Source organism: Arachis ipaensis, chromosome B2 (genome assembly GCF_059453495.1).
Source record: "Arachis ipaensis isolate K30076 ecotype BB chromosome B2, ASM5945349v1, whole genome shotgun sequence".
Lineage (NCBI taxonomy): Eukaryota > Viridiplantae > Streptophyta > Magnoliopsida > Fabales > Fabaceae > Arachis > Arachis ipaensis.
Window position 1 is genome coordinate 25563828 of NC_142437.1, and position 18347 is coordinate 25582174.

Genomic DNA, 18347 nt, shown 5'->3' on the forward strand with positions numbered 1-18347 from the left:
TTATAAAATTTTTCGTTTCAAATAGTTAGTTTGTTAAGTATTCTTATTAATATTTGAAGGCAAAATTATCAGATTTACTTGAAATTTTAATTAGAAGTGTCTTTATAAATATAAAAAATTAATTTTAACTGAAAGTAAAAATACAAGTTCTTTATTAAATAAATTTAAAACATAATAGGTATTCTTCTTAATTATTTAACAAGTGCGTTTGGCTAATTCCCAATTTTAAAAGAGAAGCACTAATAATAATAATAATAATAATAATAATAATAATAATGATAAATGAGAAAAGAAATATTTTCAGACAGCACCGAGAGCAAGAGGGTGCGTGACTGTCTCCGAGTTCGCCGCGTCAGAAAATCAAAGTCCCGTAATTCATGTCACGCTATAAGGTCATTATTGGAATTTCACCTTATAAAAAATTCTATAAATTTTTATTATTTATTTTACGTGTACAACAGTACATACTTACCTTAATTAATTGCAAATTGAACCTTACCAATTTCATTCATTACACAAAATAATTAATTTGGATTATTCTACCTTTAACTTAATTAATCAATCAATCAATAATAACAAAATAAACTTAGACCCGAAGACAAAGATGTTGAGAGAAGAAGAAAAGTAGCGAAGAAGAAGCAGCAGCTAAGGAATAAAGAAAGGAAAAAACCGAAACCATAAACGGAAAGAGCTTAGTAATAATAATCTCTTCATCAAAAATATTTTTCAGCGTTTTGGTGAAGAGGTTTAAGCTCTTTCTCTTTCTTCTCTCCCATTCATTTCATTCACTACACACACAAAATTTCAGCTGGTAGATAAATATATACTCTTTTTTTTTCTTTTTCGATTATTTTGGAAATTGCATCGAATCGTGGTGCAAAGGATCTTCTTGCTCTTCAGGAGTGTGGATGAGTAGCAGCCATTGGAGCTAGATCCGGAACAAACCGAAGCTTCTGATCCAATCAAATCGATTGCAAAATGGTATTAATTTTTCGATATTTTTTTTAAATTTTACTTATTAGATTTTTACTGGTCATAGTTGAATCAATTTGAAGTCTTGTAGATGAAGATTCTCACTTTCTTCGGAAATGTTTGCCTTTTTTTAATTTTTAATTTTAGATATTATGTCATTTTTTCTTCTTCATATTTTCAAACTTTTAGGAGCTGATCTAGTATTGCGGTAAAATCGGAATTTCGGATCTTTGTTTATGTCTGAGAATTCTGTTACACGTATGTGATTCGGTTTTTGATTTGGTTGTTTAGATTTTTTGGTCAATGTGTTGGTAGCGACATTGTAGGGGTCAGATTGCAATGTGTATACTAATTTTTCCCCTCACCTCTCTCTCTCTCTCTCTCTCTCTCCCTCTCTTGTTGGAGCTTGTTTTGGTTCAATTCAAATTCGCAGAGAACATGGTTTCGTTCTTATAGGGTTGCTAGTAATTTGTTGACTTCTTCGGAAAACTTATTCCCTCCTAATTTTTAATATGTGATTTTAGGGGAAGATTAGTTTAACTATGAATGAATACTGGCTCTTTAAGGTTTATAGAGATGATTTGTAGGCTTGGTGATTGGACTTGGCATGAATCTGTTGGGATATTTCTTGAAATAGGAAACTTAGGATATTGTCCACCCATTACGACTTGATAAATTTGCATTGTTACATCATTGATTGGGTTGGATGAATTTTCAATAATTCAAGCATGGAGAAAATTGTTCAGTTTTCTTTGGGATTTTTAATTCAGTTGTGAAGTTTAACTGAGGATTATGTGTGTCCTTTGTAGTCAATTAGGTTGTTGAACAAGACCGAATCTAACCAACAACCAAGCAATTACTTCGTCTTTGTCTTCTACACTAGTTTTATTCCTTGCTTGGATATCATGGATAAATTAAGGAAAATTTAATTTGGGTGATATTAGTTGTATACTTCAATGATTAATCATTTTATTCCAATGAGACTGATGGTTTGAAAAATTCGGTAGACTCTAGACTGCACATTTTGATAGAAAATGTGAAAGAATCAGATTAATGTAGATGGAAGAACAAGGATTCCGACTTCCTTTTCAAACACGTTCTATATGGTATTGAATCATTTTCTGATTACGGAGCTTTTACTGATGCTATTAACCCACAAAAGTTGTGGGAGTTGCTGCTTGTTACCTGAGCCAATCTTTTAAATTATTTAAACTAGAAGTTACAGTTTCTTTTCTACCCAAAAAAAAAATATATCTTTTATTGCTTTCTAATGTGACCATTTAACATACTTTTATACCACTTGAGTAAGATTTGAAGGTAGATCACTTGATTTGACCTGTTTTGATTTAGGTTACAGGTTTCATTGTAATTACTTGAATATGAATATAGTTATTAGACACGGTGAGATCTCTAGTGGTTTTATTTTGTTGTGCCACTCTGCATTGTAGGCTGCTACTGCCAATCCTGTAGTTGGGTCCCAAGTTTGGTTGGAGGATCCAGAGGCAGCTTGGATAGATGGTGAAGTTTTGGAGGTTAAGGGGCAAGACATCAAAGTCCTTTGCACTTCAGGGAAGACGGTGGGTTTGCATGATTTTTATTTTAATTTAATCCTGTTCATTGTTCTTCAGTAATTTATTTTCTTGTTCTTTGAATGTACCAGTTTTGCTTTGACTGCAATAAATTCTTAAACATGAATAACTGGTGGCAATATTTTAAGGGTTGCATAATGTGTATAATGTGAAGATAGTGCAGTTAAGTGCCTGCAGCATGACTGTACTTAACATGATGTACTATATATAAAATTTTGAAATTACCTCCAAAGTTGACTCTGAAGTTGGAACTGTATGATGTCTTAAAATTGTGAAATCCTTTCCTCACTCTGTTGTTTTAAATTTACAGGTTGTGGTTAAAGTGTCCAGCGTTTATCATAAAGATACTGAAGCTCCACCATGTGGAGTGGATGATATGACAAAGCTTGCTTATCTGCATGAACCTGGTGTCCTAGCTAATCTGAGATCTAGATATGATATCAATGAAATATATGTATGAGCTTTGGATGTCTACTCTCTAAAAAATGTCTCTCTTGTATCTTAGTGTATTTATACTTCTTTGACATGCGCTTAGCCTTACAATGATATTTTGCTTCCAGACGTATACTGGGAATATATTGATTGCTGTGAACCCGTTCATAAAGCTCCCTCATTTATACGATAGCCATATGATGGCACAATATAAAGGAGCAGGTTTTGGCGAGCTAAGTCCACATCCTTTTGCAGTTGCAGATGCAGCATATAGGTAGTTATTTATAGAGTTTAATTTTGATGCATTGACAGTGTAAAACCATTTTACACAGTTGTTCAATCACTTCCATTTGTTTAGATGACCATTCACGCATTGATTGTTGAAAGTAGTTATTTTTGCTGACATGGTGATATTTAATTGGATGCAAGTGTAAGACACCTTTACACTGTTAGTACATCAAAATTAAAGTCTTATTTATATTATTTGTGTAAAAGTTCGGTAAGTACTTTACAAGTTTGACCACATAAACTGTTGTGTATGTAGGCTTATGATTAATGAAGGAATCAGTCAGTCAATACTGGTTAGTGGTGAAAGTGGGGCTGGTAAAACAGAAAGCACAAAGTTACTCATGCGCTATCTTGCTTACATGGGAGGTAGAGCTGCTGTTGGTGAAGGTAGGACTGTAGAGCAGAAAGTCCTAGAGGTAACAGAATTTGACCTTTTTTAACGTTGGTGTTTGGTTTGTTTTCTATTTTTTATATTTAGTCGATATGCTTTAACTGATGGCTAAGAAAATGCCACCAAGTTTTAATTCTTCCTTGTTTCCTCACGGAGTTCTGTTTACAACTCAAAGAGAAGGATGTGGCATTTTTGTATTTATTAATGAAAACATTTTACTGTAAACAGAAACCAAATCAATCTCCCTCTTAAGGGTTGTTTTTCTTGGCAAGCTTATTCTCTACCATTTTATTTATCTTTTAGTTTACATACTTTTGGTATTGTTTTACTTAAAGCTAAGACAGATTTAACATAGACTTATGTTTTGGCCTTCTTTTCTCCTTATTTTCAGTCCAATCCTGTTCTAGAAGCCTTTGGCAATGCAAAGACTGTTAGGAACAATAATTCAAGGTGTGAAATGATAGAAAGACTCCCCCCCCTTCCCCCTTTTTTTCCCCATTATTTTATATTTTTTGGTCACGATAATGAAAATACTAAGCTATTTTCTAATTGTTACTATTTCATCACTTGTGACTTGTGCAGTCGTTTTGGGAAGTTTGTGGAGATCCAATTTGACCAGAGGGGAAGGATTTCTGGAGCTGCTATTAGAACATATCTGTTGGAAAGATCACGTGTTTGCCAATTGTCCGATCCAGAAAGAAATTATCACTGTTTCTATATGCTGTGTGCTGCACCTCCAGAGGTAATGGATTTATTTTGTTTGGGTTCAAGATCATATTGATGGCAAGAAGTGAAAGACTAGATGTATACATAGAGCTTTATTAATTTGCATGAATCATAAATTTGAGTAAGTTACTATGAAACTAACTAGTAAACATAGAACTAAATGGTAGTATGTTGCTGGATAGAAAAAAGAGGTGCTGATTTCTTTCCTTTCATTGTCTTCTTATATATTTTTGAAATGACCCTCTTTTTTAATAAAAAGAAGAAATATTGTTAACAAAAAGGGATGGATATATCTTTTCAATTACTGAGGCTGAGGCGTCTGCCTTCTTGTACCTTTTGACTTGATTATGGTAATGCATGCTGGTATTAGTTGTTAATGTCAACTCATTTTCATCATTTTTCTTGACCGCATTATTTTACTTAGTTTTTGTAACTAAAAAACAATTCTTTTGGCAGGATGTTAAGAAGTACAAATTAGGAAACCCAAGAACATTTCATTATCTAAACCAAACAAATTGCTTTGAGTTGGAAGGAGTTGATGAAGCAAAAGAATATCATGATACAAGGAGAGCAATGGATGTTGTTGGAATAAGTTCTGAGGAGCAGGTATTTTATTGGCAGTTTCTTTAAGTATATACCAATTATTATGTGATCTTCAATACTTTGTTTTTTGCTTTTCCTCTGTCCTCATCTCTCTTCAGGAAGCAATATTCCGAGTGGTAGCTGCAATTTTGCATCTTGGCAATATTGAATTTACAAAAGGTCAGGAAATTGACTCATCTACGCCCAAAGATGAAAAATCTCGGTTCCATCTACAAACTGCTGCTGAACTTTTCATGTGAGCAAACATTGCAAGCTTGCATTGCTTAATCATATTCTAAGGTTTGCACATCATATCTCTCAATTTAAATTCCTTGGGTCATGAAATTTTATTCAGGTGTGATGCAAAGGCACTTGAGAATTCTCTTTGCAAGCGAGTGATTGTTACGCGTGATGAAACAATTACTAAATGGTTGGATCCAGAATCTGCTGCACTTAGCCGAGATGCTTTGGCTAAGATTGTGTACACGAGATTGTTTGACTGGTAAGTTGCGAGCAAATTGGTTGAAGATAGATTAGTTTGAACCTTGGTTATTGGTTTTGGCAAGTTAGCTCAATTCGCTCTTTAGTAATTTTATGTCATCTTTGGCAGGCTGGTGGATAAAATTAATAATTCAATTGGTCAAGACCCTGAGTCGAAGTCCTTAATCGGTGTGCTGGATATTTATGGTTTTGAAAGTTTCAAGACTAACAGGTGCGTTACTGTGATATGTTTTGTTTGTTCTCTACAGATAGGCTAATCTATTTAAGTGAAGATCCAAGAAACATTATCTGATATAATGACTTCCAACAATGGGGAGCGGAACCCATCATTGTCCCAAGTTAAAAGCATGTCCAAAGGCTGAATATCATAAAGAGGGTGTGGAATGGCCAGCCCAAAGTTGTTGACGTGGATAGCAGGACAGCTTTTGTACTAAAACAAATAGATGCATTCCAAATAGTTTGTACTTTCGTCTACATGCTTGAAAAATATTGTGTGATGCTAGATATTAAAATGCTTTATACCAAGAAGATGTTGAGTGATGCCCAGTTTAACTAATTTGGTATTGGGCTAGATTATTTATTAAATAGATGATAGGATTACATGAAATATTGATATAAACTCTAGGAGCTAAAAAATCTCGATCTAAATGGCAGTTGACCCCATTTCAAACTCTATTTCATTATGAACCGTTTCTCTTCGTTTCAAAACTCCCGAACATATGACTTAATTTAATGCCTTTCTATCAAGCAGTAGTTATTGTCTACATCTAAATCGACATTGTGGCGGAGCTGTAAATTGTGATTAATGTTTGATTTTCCTATTTTGCAGTTTTGAGCAATTTTGTATTAATTTGACCAATGAAAAGCTTCAGCAACACTTTAATCAGGTTTGTTGTGAAAGACAGATTACCTTCTTTGTAGTGACTGGAATGTTTGCTTGTAAAATTGTAACAGAAACATAAGGATACTTGTTTATACTCATTTTAGATGTTTTCTAATGCTTTAATATTTATTCTGCAGCATGTTTTCAAAATGGAGCAAGAAGAATATAAAAAAGAGGAGATTGATTGGAGTTACATTGAGTTTGTTGACAATCAAGATGTCCTGGATCTCATCGAAAAGGTTTTCCTTCCAACTGCACAATCATTCTGTTCTTTGACTGTCTCCTTTATCTTACTCTAGTATAAGATGTTTGAGCATATTGTAATGTGTGGCTGTAGATACTAATTATCTTGCATCTGCTTGTACATGAGGTATGATATCACAAGAATTTGCAAGGGTGGTGATTCAAGTAGTTCTGTAGTTTCAATTCCCACCACCCCTCTTCTTCTAAAACTATGTCTTGACAGACTAGCATTTTTGCCTTTGCCTATCACTTTTTAAAAATTCTATTAGGGAATGTTGTTAAATAACAATTCTAAATATCAAATACATTCAAATTGGCAAGAACATCTTAATTTTTAGGTGTTTAAAATTTTAAATTAGCAATTTTTGAGCCCACCATTTAATGGTTAATTCTCTTACATCAAAGTCTAGGGTCCCCTATTCTACTCCCATCTCCTTTCCCTTGCTATCTCTAATTCTCTAGTAGAAAGAAGAGATTTAAGTTAGAACTTTGTAAATAAAGTTCTCTCTTTAGGATATCATTGTTCTTTTGAGATATCAGAGACAACTTACCATGTTTTTATAGAAGATATTGGATAAAAGACAACTCTAGTTTCATTTCATTGTAAAATAAAAAAATTAGTTGCATACGAGAAATTGTGCTTAACATGAAGTGTTTCTGTTGAGAACATGGTTAAAACAAGTGGTAAATACCCAAAAAGCATTCACAAATAATTGGTTCTTTATTTTTGTTTCGGGGATATGGTTATTTCTTGCATTATTCACTCCGTCTGTTTTGGAAATTTATTATTGTATATACTTGATTAAAAGACATGATACATTAATGAATTTACTGCAGACATGATACATGACAAGACACAATGACATTGTTTTGTCTATGTGGTAGATCCCATCTAGTTGGATAAGACTTTGTTGTTATTTTTTATAAGTGAAATGTTTTGTTTATCTCAGAGGTTTCTAAACAATAATCAATCAAGAAAATTGCAATGTAGATGTTTTTAGATATGATTTCATTTTAAATTTTTCTTGATAAAAAGCAGTATATTTGATTTGTTCATGAAATGTCAAGGAGTGATTCTCTTGATAAAATATCAATGTAAATCATACCATGCAAGGAAAGATCCCTTGCATATGCACAGCTTGGATGACAGTTCTAGTGGTTATGTTAACCGAAAGTATTTTGTAACAAATTTTGTTGGCATAAAAAAAGGAAAAAGAACAGAAATCTAAAGGTATATATATTTATCAAAAAGAATCTGAAGACCTATATATATATTTTTGTGTGTGTGTGCATCATATTTCATATTGTATATGTTGTTTGTTTGAGTTTTTCAATAGTAATTTGCTCTGAAACTAGTAAATGGCTGTGAATTTAATTTGTTTTTCGGAATGTAGTTTTGGATGATGCTTAGTCCTTTTAGTCTTCACGTTGTATCCTCTCCTTCAACATTCCGAGAATGTTCTTCCATTGATTTTTTTATAAAAAAGAGGAAAACTCTTAAAGTTAATTTATCTCAATTAGAAGATTTGGTTGTAATAACAAGTTCAAGACAAAAAAGTAGTTGCGTGTAGACTAATTTTTGTCGTATTTAATCAAGTTGTCATTAGTGCTTTTGCATTTGTTCTTAACAAGATGATGACACCATTGTGTTTGTGCAGTTTGTTATCAGTGGATTGATTATTTACCATTGTATATTTATTGTTTAATTTTCAGAAACCTGGTGGCATTATTTCTCTTCTTGATGAAGCTTGGTGAGTATAGTTTGTACTGAATCCTTTTATTTGATATTCAGAGTCCTAATATCACAATACATCTTGCTTTACTCTCATTTTATTTTTCCATTGTTCTTAAACTTTGTCGATGCTAAAAGCCTTAGAATACTTGTATATTTATTCTTTTGCAGCATGTTTCCTAGATCAACACACGAAACTTTTGCCCAGAAGTTGTATCAGACATTCAAAAACCATAAAAGGTTCAGCAAGCCTAAATTGTCACGTAGTGACTTCACAATTTGCCATTATGCTGGTGATGTAAGTCAGATCAGTTACAAGCTTTTTCCCTGCTGGATATAATAAAAATAAATAGGATAATTACATGATATAAATATATAATATAGGACTTGAATGTTTTGAATAGGTGTGCTTATTTTTATTTTGGACTGTGCATCCTGATATGTGTCTAATTTAGGTGACTTATCAAACTGAATTGTTCCTGGACAAGAACAAAGATTACGTTATTGCAGAACACCAAGCACTTCTTTATGCTTCTAAATGCTCCTTTGTATCGAGTTTGTTTCCCCCCTCGTCTGAGGAGTCATCCAAACAATCAAAGTTCTCTTCAATAGGTTCACGATTCAAGGTTGGTGGTTTCTCTTATTTTTGAAGGCACACAATTTAGTTCCCTTGCTCAACATATGTGGTTCTATAATCCTTGTTAATATGTCCTGCAGCAACAATTGCAAGCTCTACTTGAAACTCTCAGTTCCACCGAGCCACACTATATTCGTTGCGTAAAACCCAACAATCTTCTTAAGCCTGCAATTTTTGAGAACAAAAATGTTCTGCAGCAACTGCGTTGTGGGGTAAGACAACTTGAATTTTTATCCGTGTTTTGGTCCTTATGGTTAGTGCTACAGTTGAAGTTCAACTTATTGCCATGTGAGTTTCATTTATGCTCTTGATTATAGGGAGTTATGGAGGCAATTAGAATAAGCTGTGCAGGGTACCCCACTAGAAAAACCTTTGATGAATTTGTGGATCGGTTTGGACTTCTTGCACCTGAAGCACTAGATAGAAGGTATCTGCATTGTCAATCCAATCAGGCCCATTAGTTACTATCCTCAAATTTCTGATATTTTTTTTTTCAATTTTTTATGTCAGCTCTGATGAGGTTTCTGTATGCAAGAGGATTCTGGAAAAAGTTGGACTTAAATGTTATCAGGTAACTATCACCACGTGATCATCATTTGAGATTACCTTGACCATGGAGTTTGGCATAATATTTCGGAAATGAAGCATCACTTGTATAAATCTGTTGTTGACTTGAGTCCCTGAAAAACTCTCCAAATTTTTTGTTTTTTTTCTTCTTCATCCGGGTAACTCCTTTACTTATTAGGGAACTTATAACATGATGCTCATTTTGACTTGTTGAGTTACTGTTTGGAGCTTACGTGGGGACCACTAGTAACATTTCTTACTCTCTTCACTACTGCTTTTTTGGGGGAATAAATCTTACAAATCCAGAAAAAATAATTTATTTATTTTCTTTTGAAATGACAATAAAGTTATCTTTGTGAGTGTTGTCATTAATGTTCAGGTAACTGGAGTTTACTGTTTCCATATGAGGCTATATTTTTTGTATTGATTTATTTTACTGATTCTCCTTATTCTGCAGATTGGAAAAACAAAAGTGTTTCTTCGAGCTGGTCAAATGGCTGACTTAGATACTCGTAGAACTGAAATACTAGGAAGATCGGCAAGCATTATTCAGAGGAAAGTTCGTACCTATTTGGCCCGCCGAAGTTTTGTATTGCTTCGTTTGTCTGCTATACAGATTCAAGCTTCATGCAGAGGTCTGTGTTAATTTTATCCTCAGTTTGTATTTTGTGAAAAAGTACTTGTGAATTCTTATGAATTTTTAATGCCTATTACAGGACAACTTGCTCGACAAGTTTACGAGGGATTGCGGCAGGAGGCTTCTAGTCTGATGATTCAGAGGTATATACGCATGCATGCTGCTAGAAAGGCTTATAGAGAATTGTATAGAGCTGCTGTTTCTATTCAGACTGGTATGCGAGGGATGGCTGCTCGTTGTGAGCTGAACTTTAGGAAGCAGACTAGGGCAGCAATTGTCATTCAGGTAAATCTGAAAGAGAAAAAAAATTTATGACCTTTAATTTCTTTTAACTAATCTTATTTTTGTATTATGTTAGTTTATCCTTGTAAATCTGAATTTTGTGTGTGTATTTCAGAGCCATTGCCGAAAATATTTGGCACAACATCGTTTTAAGGACTTAAAGAAGGCAGCAATTGCTACACAATGTGCATGGAGAGGAAAAGTTGCTCGCCGAGAGTTACGAAAGCTCAAGATGGTAACCAACCCCTTCCTTATTAATCCTTCGAATCCATCAATTATTTTTTGGAGACTAGTTAGTGAACTCAGAATTATATAAATCAATCCAATTTGTGCATTAGGAAAATTTGTTACATGTTTCTGCTCTACCTTAATTATTCAAAGTTGACATATTGGGAAAGTGTCCCACAAAACAAATACACCATTGTTGAGGTATCCTGAAATATCTCAAATTGTAGCCTGAAAAACCATAATAGTAAGAGTCAATTAGTTATGCAATTTTCCTGAATAAAGGGACTATGTCACTCTTTTTACTGGAAAGGGAAATTGTAAATTTGTAATGCTTTCACATATATCATTGCTAACTGTTCACATATTTTTATTTTGCTATTCAGTAACGTAATATTTAAATTTCAGGCTGCCAGAGAAACTGGAGCACTCCAAGCTGCCAAAAATAAGCTTGAAAAGCAAGTTGAAGATCTTACACTAAGGTTACAGCTGGAAAAACGCATGAGGGTAAATGACTACAAGTTTTTCTGTGTTAGCTATTAACTGAAATTATTTCACTGTCAACAACTGGCAATTTCTGTCATTATGTTAACTGAGAGCACTGTAATTAATTTAAATTGCTTATCCGTGTTAATGCGTGTAGCAAAAGCCACCTAGTTGGATTAGACTTTAGTTGCTGCTATATCCATGTGAACACTATTAAGTATCTTTTGTTGTGAAGATTGTTAATTTCTTTTATAATAATGCAGGCTGACATGGAAGAAGCAAAATCACAAGAAAACGAAAGATTACAGTCTGCTTTGCAAAAGATGCAACTGCAATTTAAAGAGACTAAGGCACTTCTTAAGAAGGAGCGTGAAGAGGCTATGAAAAGAGAGGCAGAGAGAGTACCTGTCATACAGGAGATTCCCGTTGTTGACCATGGTTTGATGGAAAAGTTAACTAGTGAAAATGAGAAACTCAAGGTGAGGTGTTTTTTAGCATACATATCTTATCTGCACTAAAGAAAGTCTTTAATATTGGGTGCACATCAAATATTCTCACTTTATTGGCAAGTAGTTGGTCATATCTTATGTTCCTGCTGGGGTCCATTGCAGAACTTGGTGAGCTCTCTGGAAGAGAAAATTGGTGAAACAGAAAAGAGGTATGAAGAGGCAAGCAAAGTCAGTGAAGAAAGGTTGAAGCAAGCTTTGGATGCTGAATCAAAAATAATCCAGTTGAAGACTGCAATGCAAAGGTGTTGTTTTTGATTGACCTTCCTTGGTGTCCGATTTATTTCAATTCATATAATTCAAACTATTGCTCGTTTCCAGTCCTGTAAATTAGTCATCCATGTACTCTATTTGCTCTTACAAGATCTGCAGTGTCATATGACTTTTCTTGATTTAATTGACACTGACAGGCTTGAAGAGAAATTCTTAGATATGGAATCGGAAAACCAGGTTCTTCGGCAACAAACTCTGATAACATCATCTGTAAAACCAATGTCAGAGCACCTTTCCAATCATGTTTACGAGGTAAATTATGCTTGCTAAAAGGTATAGGTTTTGTAATCTGTATGCAAGTGTGGAATGTTATTTAGTCATCATATATTCTTCTGCAGAAGTTGGGCAATGGTCATCATGTGGTAGAAGAGCAGAAATCTGCTGTAAGTACTTTGTTTTTTACTCTCTCTCTCTCTGCCCGTGTATTACACCAGCTTTTGTGTTTAGTGAAATCTAAAATGTGATGTGATTGCAGGAGAGTGTTACACCTACTAAAATGTTTGGTACAGAATCTGATAGCAAATTGAGGAGATCCTACATTGAACGTCAACATGTGTGTGCTTAAACTCGTACATTTATTAATCAGCTCTCCAGTTAATTTGTTCACTATTTTTAACCATCCTTTTCACTGCAGGAGAATGTTGATGCTCTTGTAAACTGTGTAATGAAGAATATTGGCTTCCATCATGGAAAGCCTGTTGCTGCATTCACCATTTACAAATGCCTGCTCCACTGGAAATCATTTGAAGCTGAAAGAACTAGTGTATTTGACCGTCTTATCCAGATGATAGGTTCTGCAATTGAGGTGACTATTTTCACTTTTCTTAAGAAATAAATTTTCCACTCTCAGATTATTGATATCTTGCAGAAAATTTATGTCTAATCCAGATATAAATTTGTGATAAAAGAAGATATAATTTTTGCTAAGAGTAAAGACATTATTAGGCCTTCACGTAATAAGTTATGTCTTAACCACACTATTACATTTCATAATTCACTGATTAATAGTATACTCAAGGTAGTGAATAGTTAGTCAAATGGAATGTAATATTCAATTATCAGTGAATAGGCGCTTGTGTTGAAGTTGGGAGTGGGTTATTGTGGGTTATTATGGTTCAATTCTTGTGTGGATGAGCATCTATTTCTAACCCTTGGTGTTAGAAGTAATATGTATGCAAGATTGGATGCTGCTGTTGCCAGGGGCCATTTTCATGGTTTAATTGTTGAAGTATCTTTCCAATTATTTAAGACTATGAGCTATTTGTATGTTAGTGAATTACTCTTTACCACCTATTCTGTTAAATAATCTGATCCTAATTTTAATGAGACAATTATTCAACAATTAGGGTGCTTTTCATAAAGTATTGTAGCTATTTGAATAACAATAGTTTTTACTTATTCGTTTTTCACTTTCCAGAATCAAGATGACAATGATCTTATGGCCTATTGGTTGTCAAATACGTCTGCATTATTGTTTTTGCTCCAACAAAGTTTGAAGTCCGGAGGTGCAAGTGATACCACCCCAGTTAAAAAACCACCTAATCCAACATCCCTCTTTGGAAGAATGACTATGGTAATGAGTTTTCCTTATGCTCTTAATAACATAATCATTGTTTCTCATATGCTAAATTATTCTGATAGTCTGATTTATTTGATTGATACATTGCAGGGTTTTCGCTCGTCCCCTTCTTCAGCCAACCTTCCGGCTCCAGCATTAGAGGTTGTAAAGAAGGTTGAAGCTAAATACCCTGCTTTGCTGTTCAAGCAGCAGCTCACAGCCTATGTAGAAAAAATATATGGTATCCTTCGGGACAACTTGAAAAAGGAGTTGGCATCGTTGCTTTCATTATGTATACAGGTATGGGCGAAATGCAGTCTGCAATTATTGAACTATAGTGAGGCTAAATCAAGAATAATGGATGGGTGAAATTGGAGACGATGTCTTACATCCCACATTGTTCTCTTTGCTTTTCCCTCTATACTATATCTGTCTTTTGGAGATACTTTCGAGAAAATTTTAATAGGATCCTGAGGTTCCTTTTTAGTTACATACTCATTTGGGCCCATTCCTCATGGAATCATATTGCTGATATACAGGCCCCAAGAACATCAAAGGGAGTGTTACGGTCTGGCCGATCCTTTGGCAAAGATTCTCCCATGGGTCACTGGCAAAGTATTATTGAATCCCTCAACACCCTCCTATGTACTTTGAAAGAGAACTTCGTAAGAAACAAAACAATTACATTATTAACTTTCTGCAATACTTCCCTCCAATTAAGCTTGTGATGCTATTCCTTAAATTTATTAAACATGATATTGGTTTGGATTTCAGGTGCCTCCAGTCCTAATCCAAAAGATCTACACCCAAACATTCTCATATATTAATGTTCAACTCTTCAACAGGTAAGCCGCTTCTTTTACTCAAAAGTAAAGTTTTTGCTTAATTTTATAAAATGTAGTAAGGTTAACATTCTATTCTATGCTTGCAACAATTATTGTCAGTCTTCTTCTACGTCGGGACTGTTGCACATTCACCAATGGAGAATATGTGAAAGCTGGTTTAGCAGAATTGGAGTTGTGGTGTGCTCAAGCAAAGGAGGAGGTAATTTATTTTTGTTTATTTTGTTTCATGTTGGTTCTGAAGTTTTAGTCCATATGTATGCACTTTGTGGCTTTTGGATTCATGCACATATCTTCAGAAGTCTAATCTGATTCCCTGATTTTCACAGTATGCAGGTTCATCTTGGGACGAGCTTAAGCACATCAGACAGGCAGTTGGGTTCTTGGTAATTTTCTCTCGCTTCCTTTGATAATGTACCACCCGCATTGACTTTTGCTAGCTGTTAATGTTTTCATGATGATGAGAATTGCTGTTGGTTTATTATGCATCATGTTTTGTTTATACTTATCATCTCACAAAATCTGAAAGTTTCCGTGATAATGTTAAGTGATAGGACAAATTCTATCAAACTAAATGCCGAAGAGGATCTGGATCTTCTTTTGCCCCCTAGATCAAGCTAATCTAAATCTAAATCTAAATTTTCATTCTTCTTGAGTTGTATTTTCCATTTACACATTGTTGAAAACGTATACTTTTAATTGGATTTGTTCTAAGAAAATAATTTTCAAACAAAGTTCTTTAAGACATCTTTTATTCTGAGTTTCAAATTACTATAAGAAGCTCTAGATCATATTCAAACTACTCAGACATATGTTGATAAATATACATGATCAAGCCTGTTTCTAAAAATCTAGATAGTCTAACTAATACTAGTTCTAGCGTCTATGATTGGTGATTTTATTTAGTAATTACAAATAACAAGTATCTTATACTCAAATGCTTAAGACAGTCTGGAGATTAATTTTATGTTTCCTAGTTATTCTCTATAAAATTATCAAAATATCCATTACATCTTTGCTACTTGAATCGCTTTAATGGTTTCAAATTTTATGAGCAGGTTATTCATCAGAAGTACAGGATTTCCTATGATGAAATCATTAACGATTTATGCCCTGTAAGTATCTATCGATATCAAGCTTTCTGTACGAGTGTATGGGGCTTCCATATTGCATATTAATTTGTTAATATTCCCAAGGGCCTAAATTTGATAGCATAGTTGATTACTTTGTACAGCAGAATTTTGAAATTGATGAATTCTTGGAATGTTTCATTTTTCAATTTAGTTTCTTTTTATTATTGCAATTGTTTATCAACGTTAAATTGGATGAAGGCTAAAGCATAGTCTTCTGTTCATGCCCCTCACTTTTTGCCATAAACTCAATCCATTTCTAAGTGTACATGTTTTCTCATGTGTTATACCTTCTGTTTTTCTTTCTTTCTCCCCTCCTTCATCAGATCATGAGTGTCCAGCAGCTATATAGAATATGTACACTTTACTGGGATGCTAACTACAATACTCGAAGTGTTTCTCCGGACGTAAGTAATTTCATTTCACTATACTGTTTCGATCAACTGTAAAATTAAAGGAAAAGGTAAACAGTTGACAATTATACATGAATCTTCCTTCAGGTCCTTTCTAGCATGAGGGTGCTTATGGCCGAGGATTCGAATAATGCTCAGAGTGATTCTTTCTTGTTGGATGACAATTCCAGGTGAGAGTGCTTGCATATGGAAAATGATTTGTGGTGCTTTAATAGCATAACATGGAATAGCTAGCTAGTGCAAAAGGTGGATACATTTGGGTTTGAACTATTAAATCCAAATCATATTTGGTGGAGTCTATGGTAGCTGGTTATGGTGGCTATAGTGGCTACACAAGTGTTGTTAAAACTAAAGTTACACTTCTTTTACATTTTGGTAATACTTTTTTTTTATTTTTAAAGTTAAGAAGCGTTGTTAAATAGTAAAAAAACGTTACTTTAATTTTAGCAATACTTTTTAAGACACCATAACTATCATAGCATGCACCATCATATTTTAATAAAATATGTAGATTATCATTTTCTTAAATTGGTAGTTGAAATATTGATTAGAAAAAAGAAAGATGTTATGAAATATTCATATTGGATTCAAGTTTTACCAATTAGTTTTTTCTTTTTTTTTGACAGTATTCCCTTCTCAGTGGATGACCTTTCTACAGCACTCCAAGAGAAGGAATTCTCAGACATGAAACCAGCAGAAGAGCTTCTTGAGAACCCTGCCTTCCAATTTTTAAATGAGTAGGCAAAAAGGAAGTGAAGCTTAGTATGCATTTTATAAATTGTCTCATAGTCAAGGCAGGCAACAAAATCAGTTGTTGGTCCTTGCCGTAGTGGCTGTAAATCCTTTTTTTTTCTTTTTCTTTTTTTAATTTTAATTCTTTTTTCATTTTACCTATTTCTTTTGTTTTGGTTTTACATATTGTTTATAGTATCCCTGCATCATCATGCCCCTGATGTAAAGTTAATTTTTTCATTCTTTGGTTGGCATTCAATTGTAAAATCTTCAAGGGGTAGGGATATTTATAGGATTAGGTGAGCTTGCCTTAATATTTGTTCATTTTTGTTGTCTTTTATAGTCAATTTGGTCAGAAAACCTCTAGAAAGTTCAGCTGTGCTTATAATTTTTGTTTTTGGGGTCCAAGCTGACTTTCCACATTTTTCCTTTTTTGCTTGTGTAAAGGGTAAAAAATGCACATTGATATTTGATAAATAATGAATAGGTTTTCATATTCTAGTGTTCGTACTAGTCTTTTGTTCTTTTCTTTATTGCAAAGTTTTTAGCTGTAAATATCCGTAACAAATTTGACATTAGTGTTTTTCTTTTTGTTTATTTATAATGAGTACCCAAACATGTTAGTCCAGTACATAACAAAACTTGGAAGCTTCTATATGTTGGGGAAAGTATCTAGTCCTTCAAGAACTTGGTTAAAAATTTGAATTGTAAAAAAATTTGGGGATCTTTTGAAATTTTGTAATTGAGCATTAAGTTTTATCTGATGGTGATGTGGTATAGAGATTATAATGTTAATTGCAATTTGGGAAGTGCAACTCAAATTTAATTAAAAACGGAGTTAGGCAAGGTGTTTGTATCTGAAGAGAAACAAAGTTGTCACAAAAGGTGCCGAGCACATTTCTCGAAGGCGGATGGAGTAGCAAAAAATTTTTCCGTTCGAATACATTTCGGTCATCCATAATTAAACAGAGGTAGGCAAGGACTCCATGGAAGAACTCGTCTATGAGGTAGGCCTTTCGGCACAAGTTTATGTTTGAGACCCTTTTTTGTGGTTGAAGCCACTGTTGTCGACGATCTAGGTCTTTTTTGGGGTTTAGGGTTCTTATTGTTGACCATTTTGGATACCCGGTTTTTTTTTTTGGGTATTCCTGGAGATGTTGTTGGTGACCTATGTCGCAGGACATTGAAGTGTTGTGGTTGTTACAGGATCAGGCTTGGGGGGGGGGGGGGGAAGGAAGGAAGCTATGCCGTCTCTTCGAACATTCGACCAAGACTCCAAATTCAACAATGACCCCAAGTACAGGTGAACTTGTGTTAATTTCTTTCTTTTCTTATAGTGGATAAATGAGTTGTTGTGAAGTCTATGTTTAGTAAGATTTGGACTCACAATTGTTGTTGTTTTGACTGGGCAGGTTGTGATAGGTGAGACAATTGGTGTGGATGAAGATGTGGAATATGGCGAGTATTACGAGCAGCAACACGAGCTTGTGATGATTGATAGAATAGATTTTTCTTCTTTGACGTATGAGGAGATGCGGAGGTTTGAGTTTGTAGACTTGCAGACGGTTTATGATTTCTACAATGAGTATGGGCGGATGCAAGGATTCTTTATTCGGAGGTCGAAGGTTGGAAGAAGCACAAAGAGTGGATCGGAGGGAGAAATTTTATGGCAATTTTTTTTTTGATCGAGACAAGGTGAGAGAGATGCCAAATACATTCA

At 34.1% G+C, this 18347-nt stretch overlaps 1 protein-coding gene across 1 annotated transcript; it reads left to right on the forward strand.

The window, feature by feature from the left end:
* Positions 1 to 510: 510 nt before the first annotated feature.
* On the forward strand, positions 511 to 17123 carry LOC107625132 (myosin-6). The gene is made up of 39 exons (XM_016327707.3): positions 511 to 981; positions 2421 to 2549; positions 2872 to 3015; positions 3122 to 3267; positions 3538 to 3697; positions 4064 to 4122; positions 4255 to 4414; positions 4855 to 5004; positions 5100 to 5236; positions 5336 to 5482; positions 5591 to 5692; positions 6311 to 6368; positions 6502 to 6603; positions 8321 to 8358; positions 8511 to 8637; positions 8795 to 8965; positions 9057 to 9188; positions 9294 to 9403; positions 9487 to 9547; positions 10001 to 10178; positions 10260 to 10465; positions 10578 to 10697; positions 11096 to 11194; positions 11437 to 11652; positions 11785 to 11924; positions 12090 to 12204; positions 12291 to 12335; positions 12428 to 12505; positions 12587 to 12757; positions 13370 to 13525; positions 13622 to 13810; positions 14050 to 14175; positions 14285 to 14355; positions 14455 to 14554; positions 14682 to 14738; positions 15411 to 15467; positions 15809 to 15889; positions 15983 to 16065; positions 16522 to 17123. Exons 1-39 carry the CDS (start codon positions 979 to 981, stop codon positions 16634 to 16636), a joined length of 4539 nt encoding a protein of 1512 aa, XP_016183193.1. The 5' UTR covers positions 511 to 978; the 3' UTR covers positions 16637 to 17123.
* The last annotated feature ends 1224 nt before the right edge of the window (positions 17124 to 18347 follow it).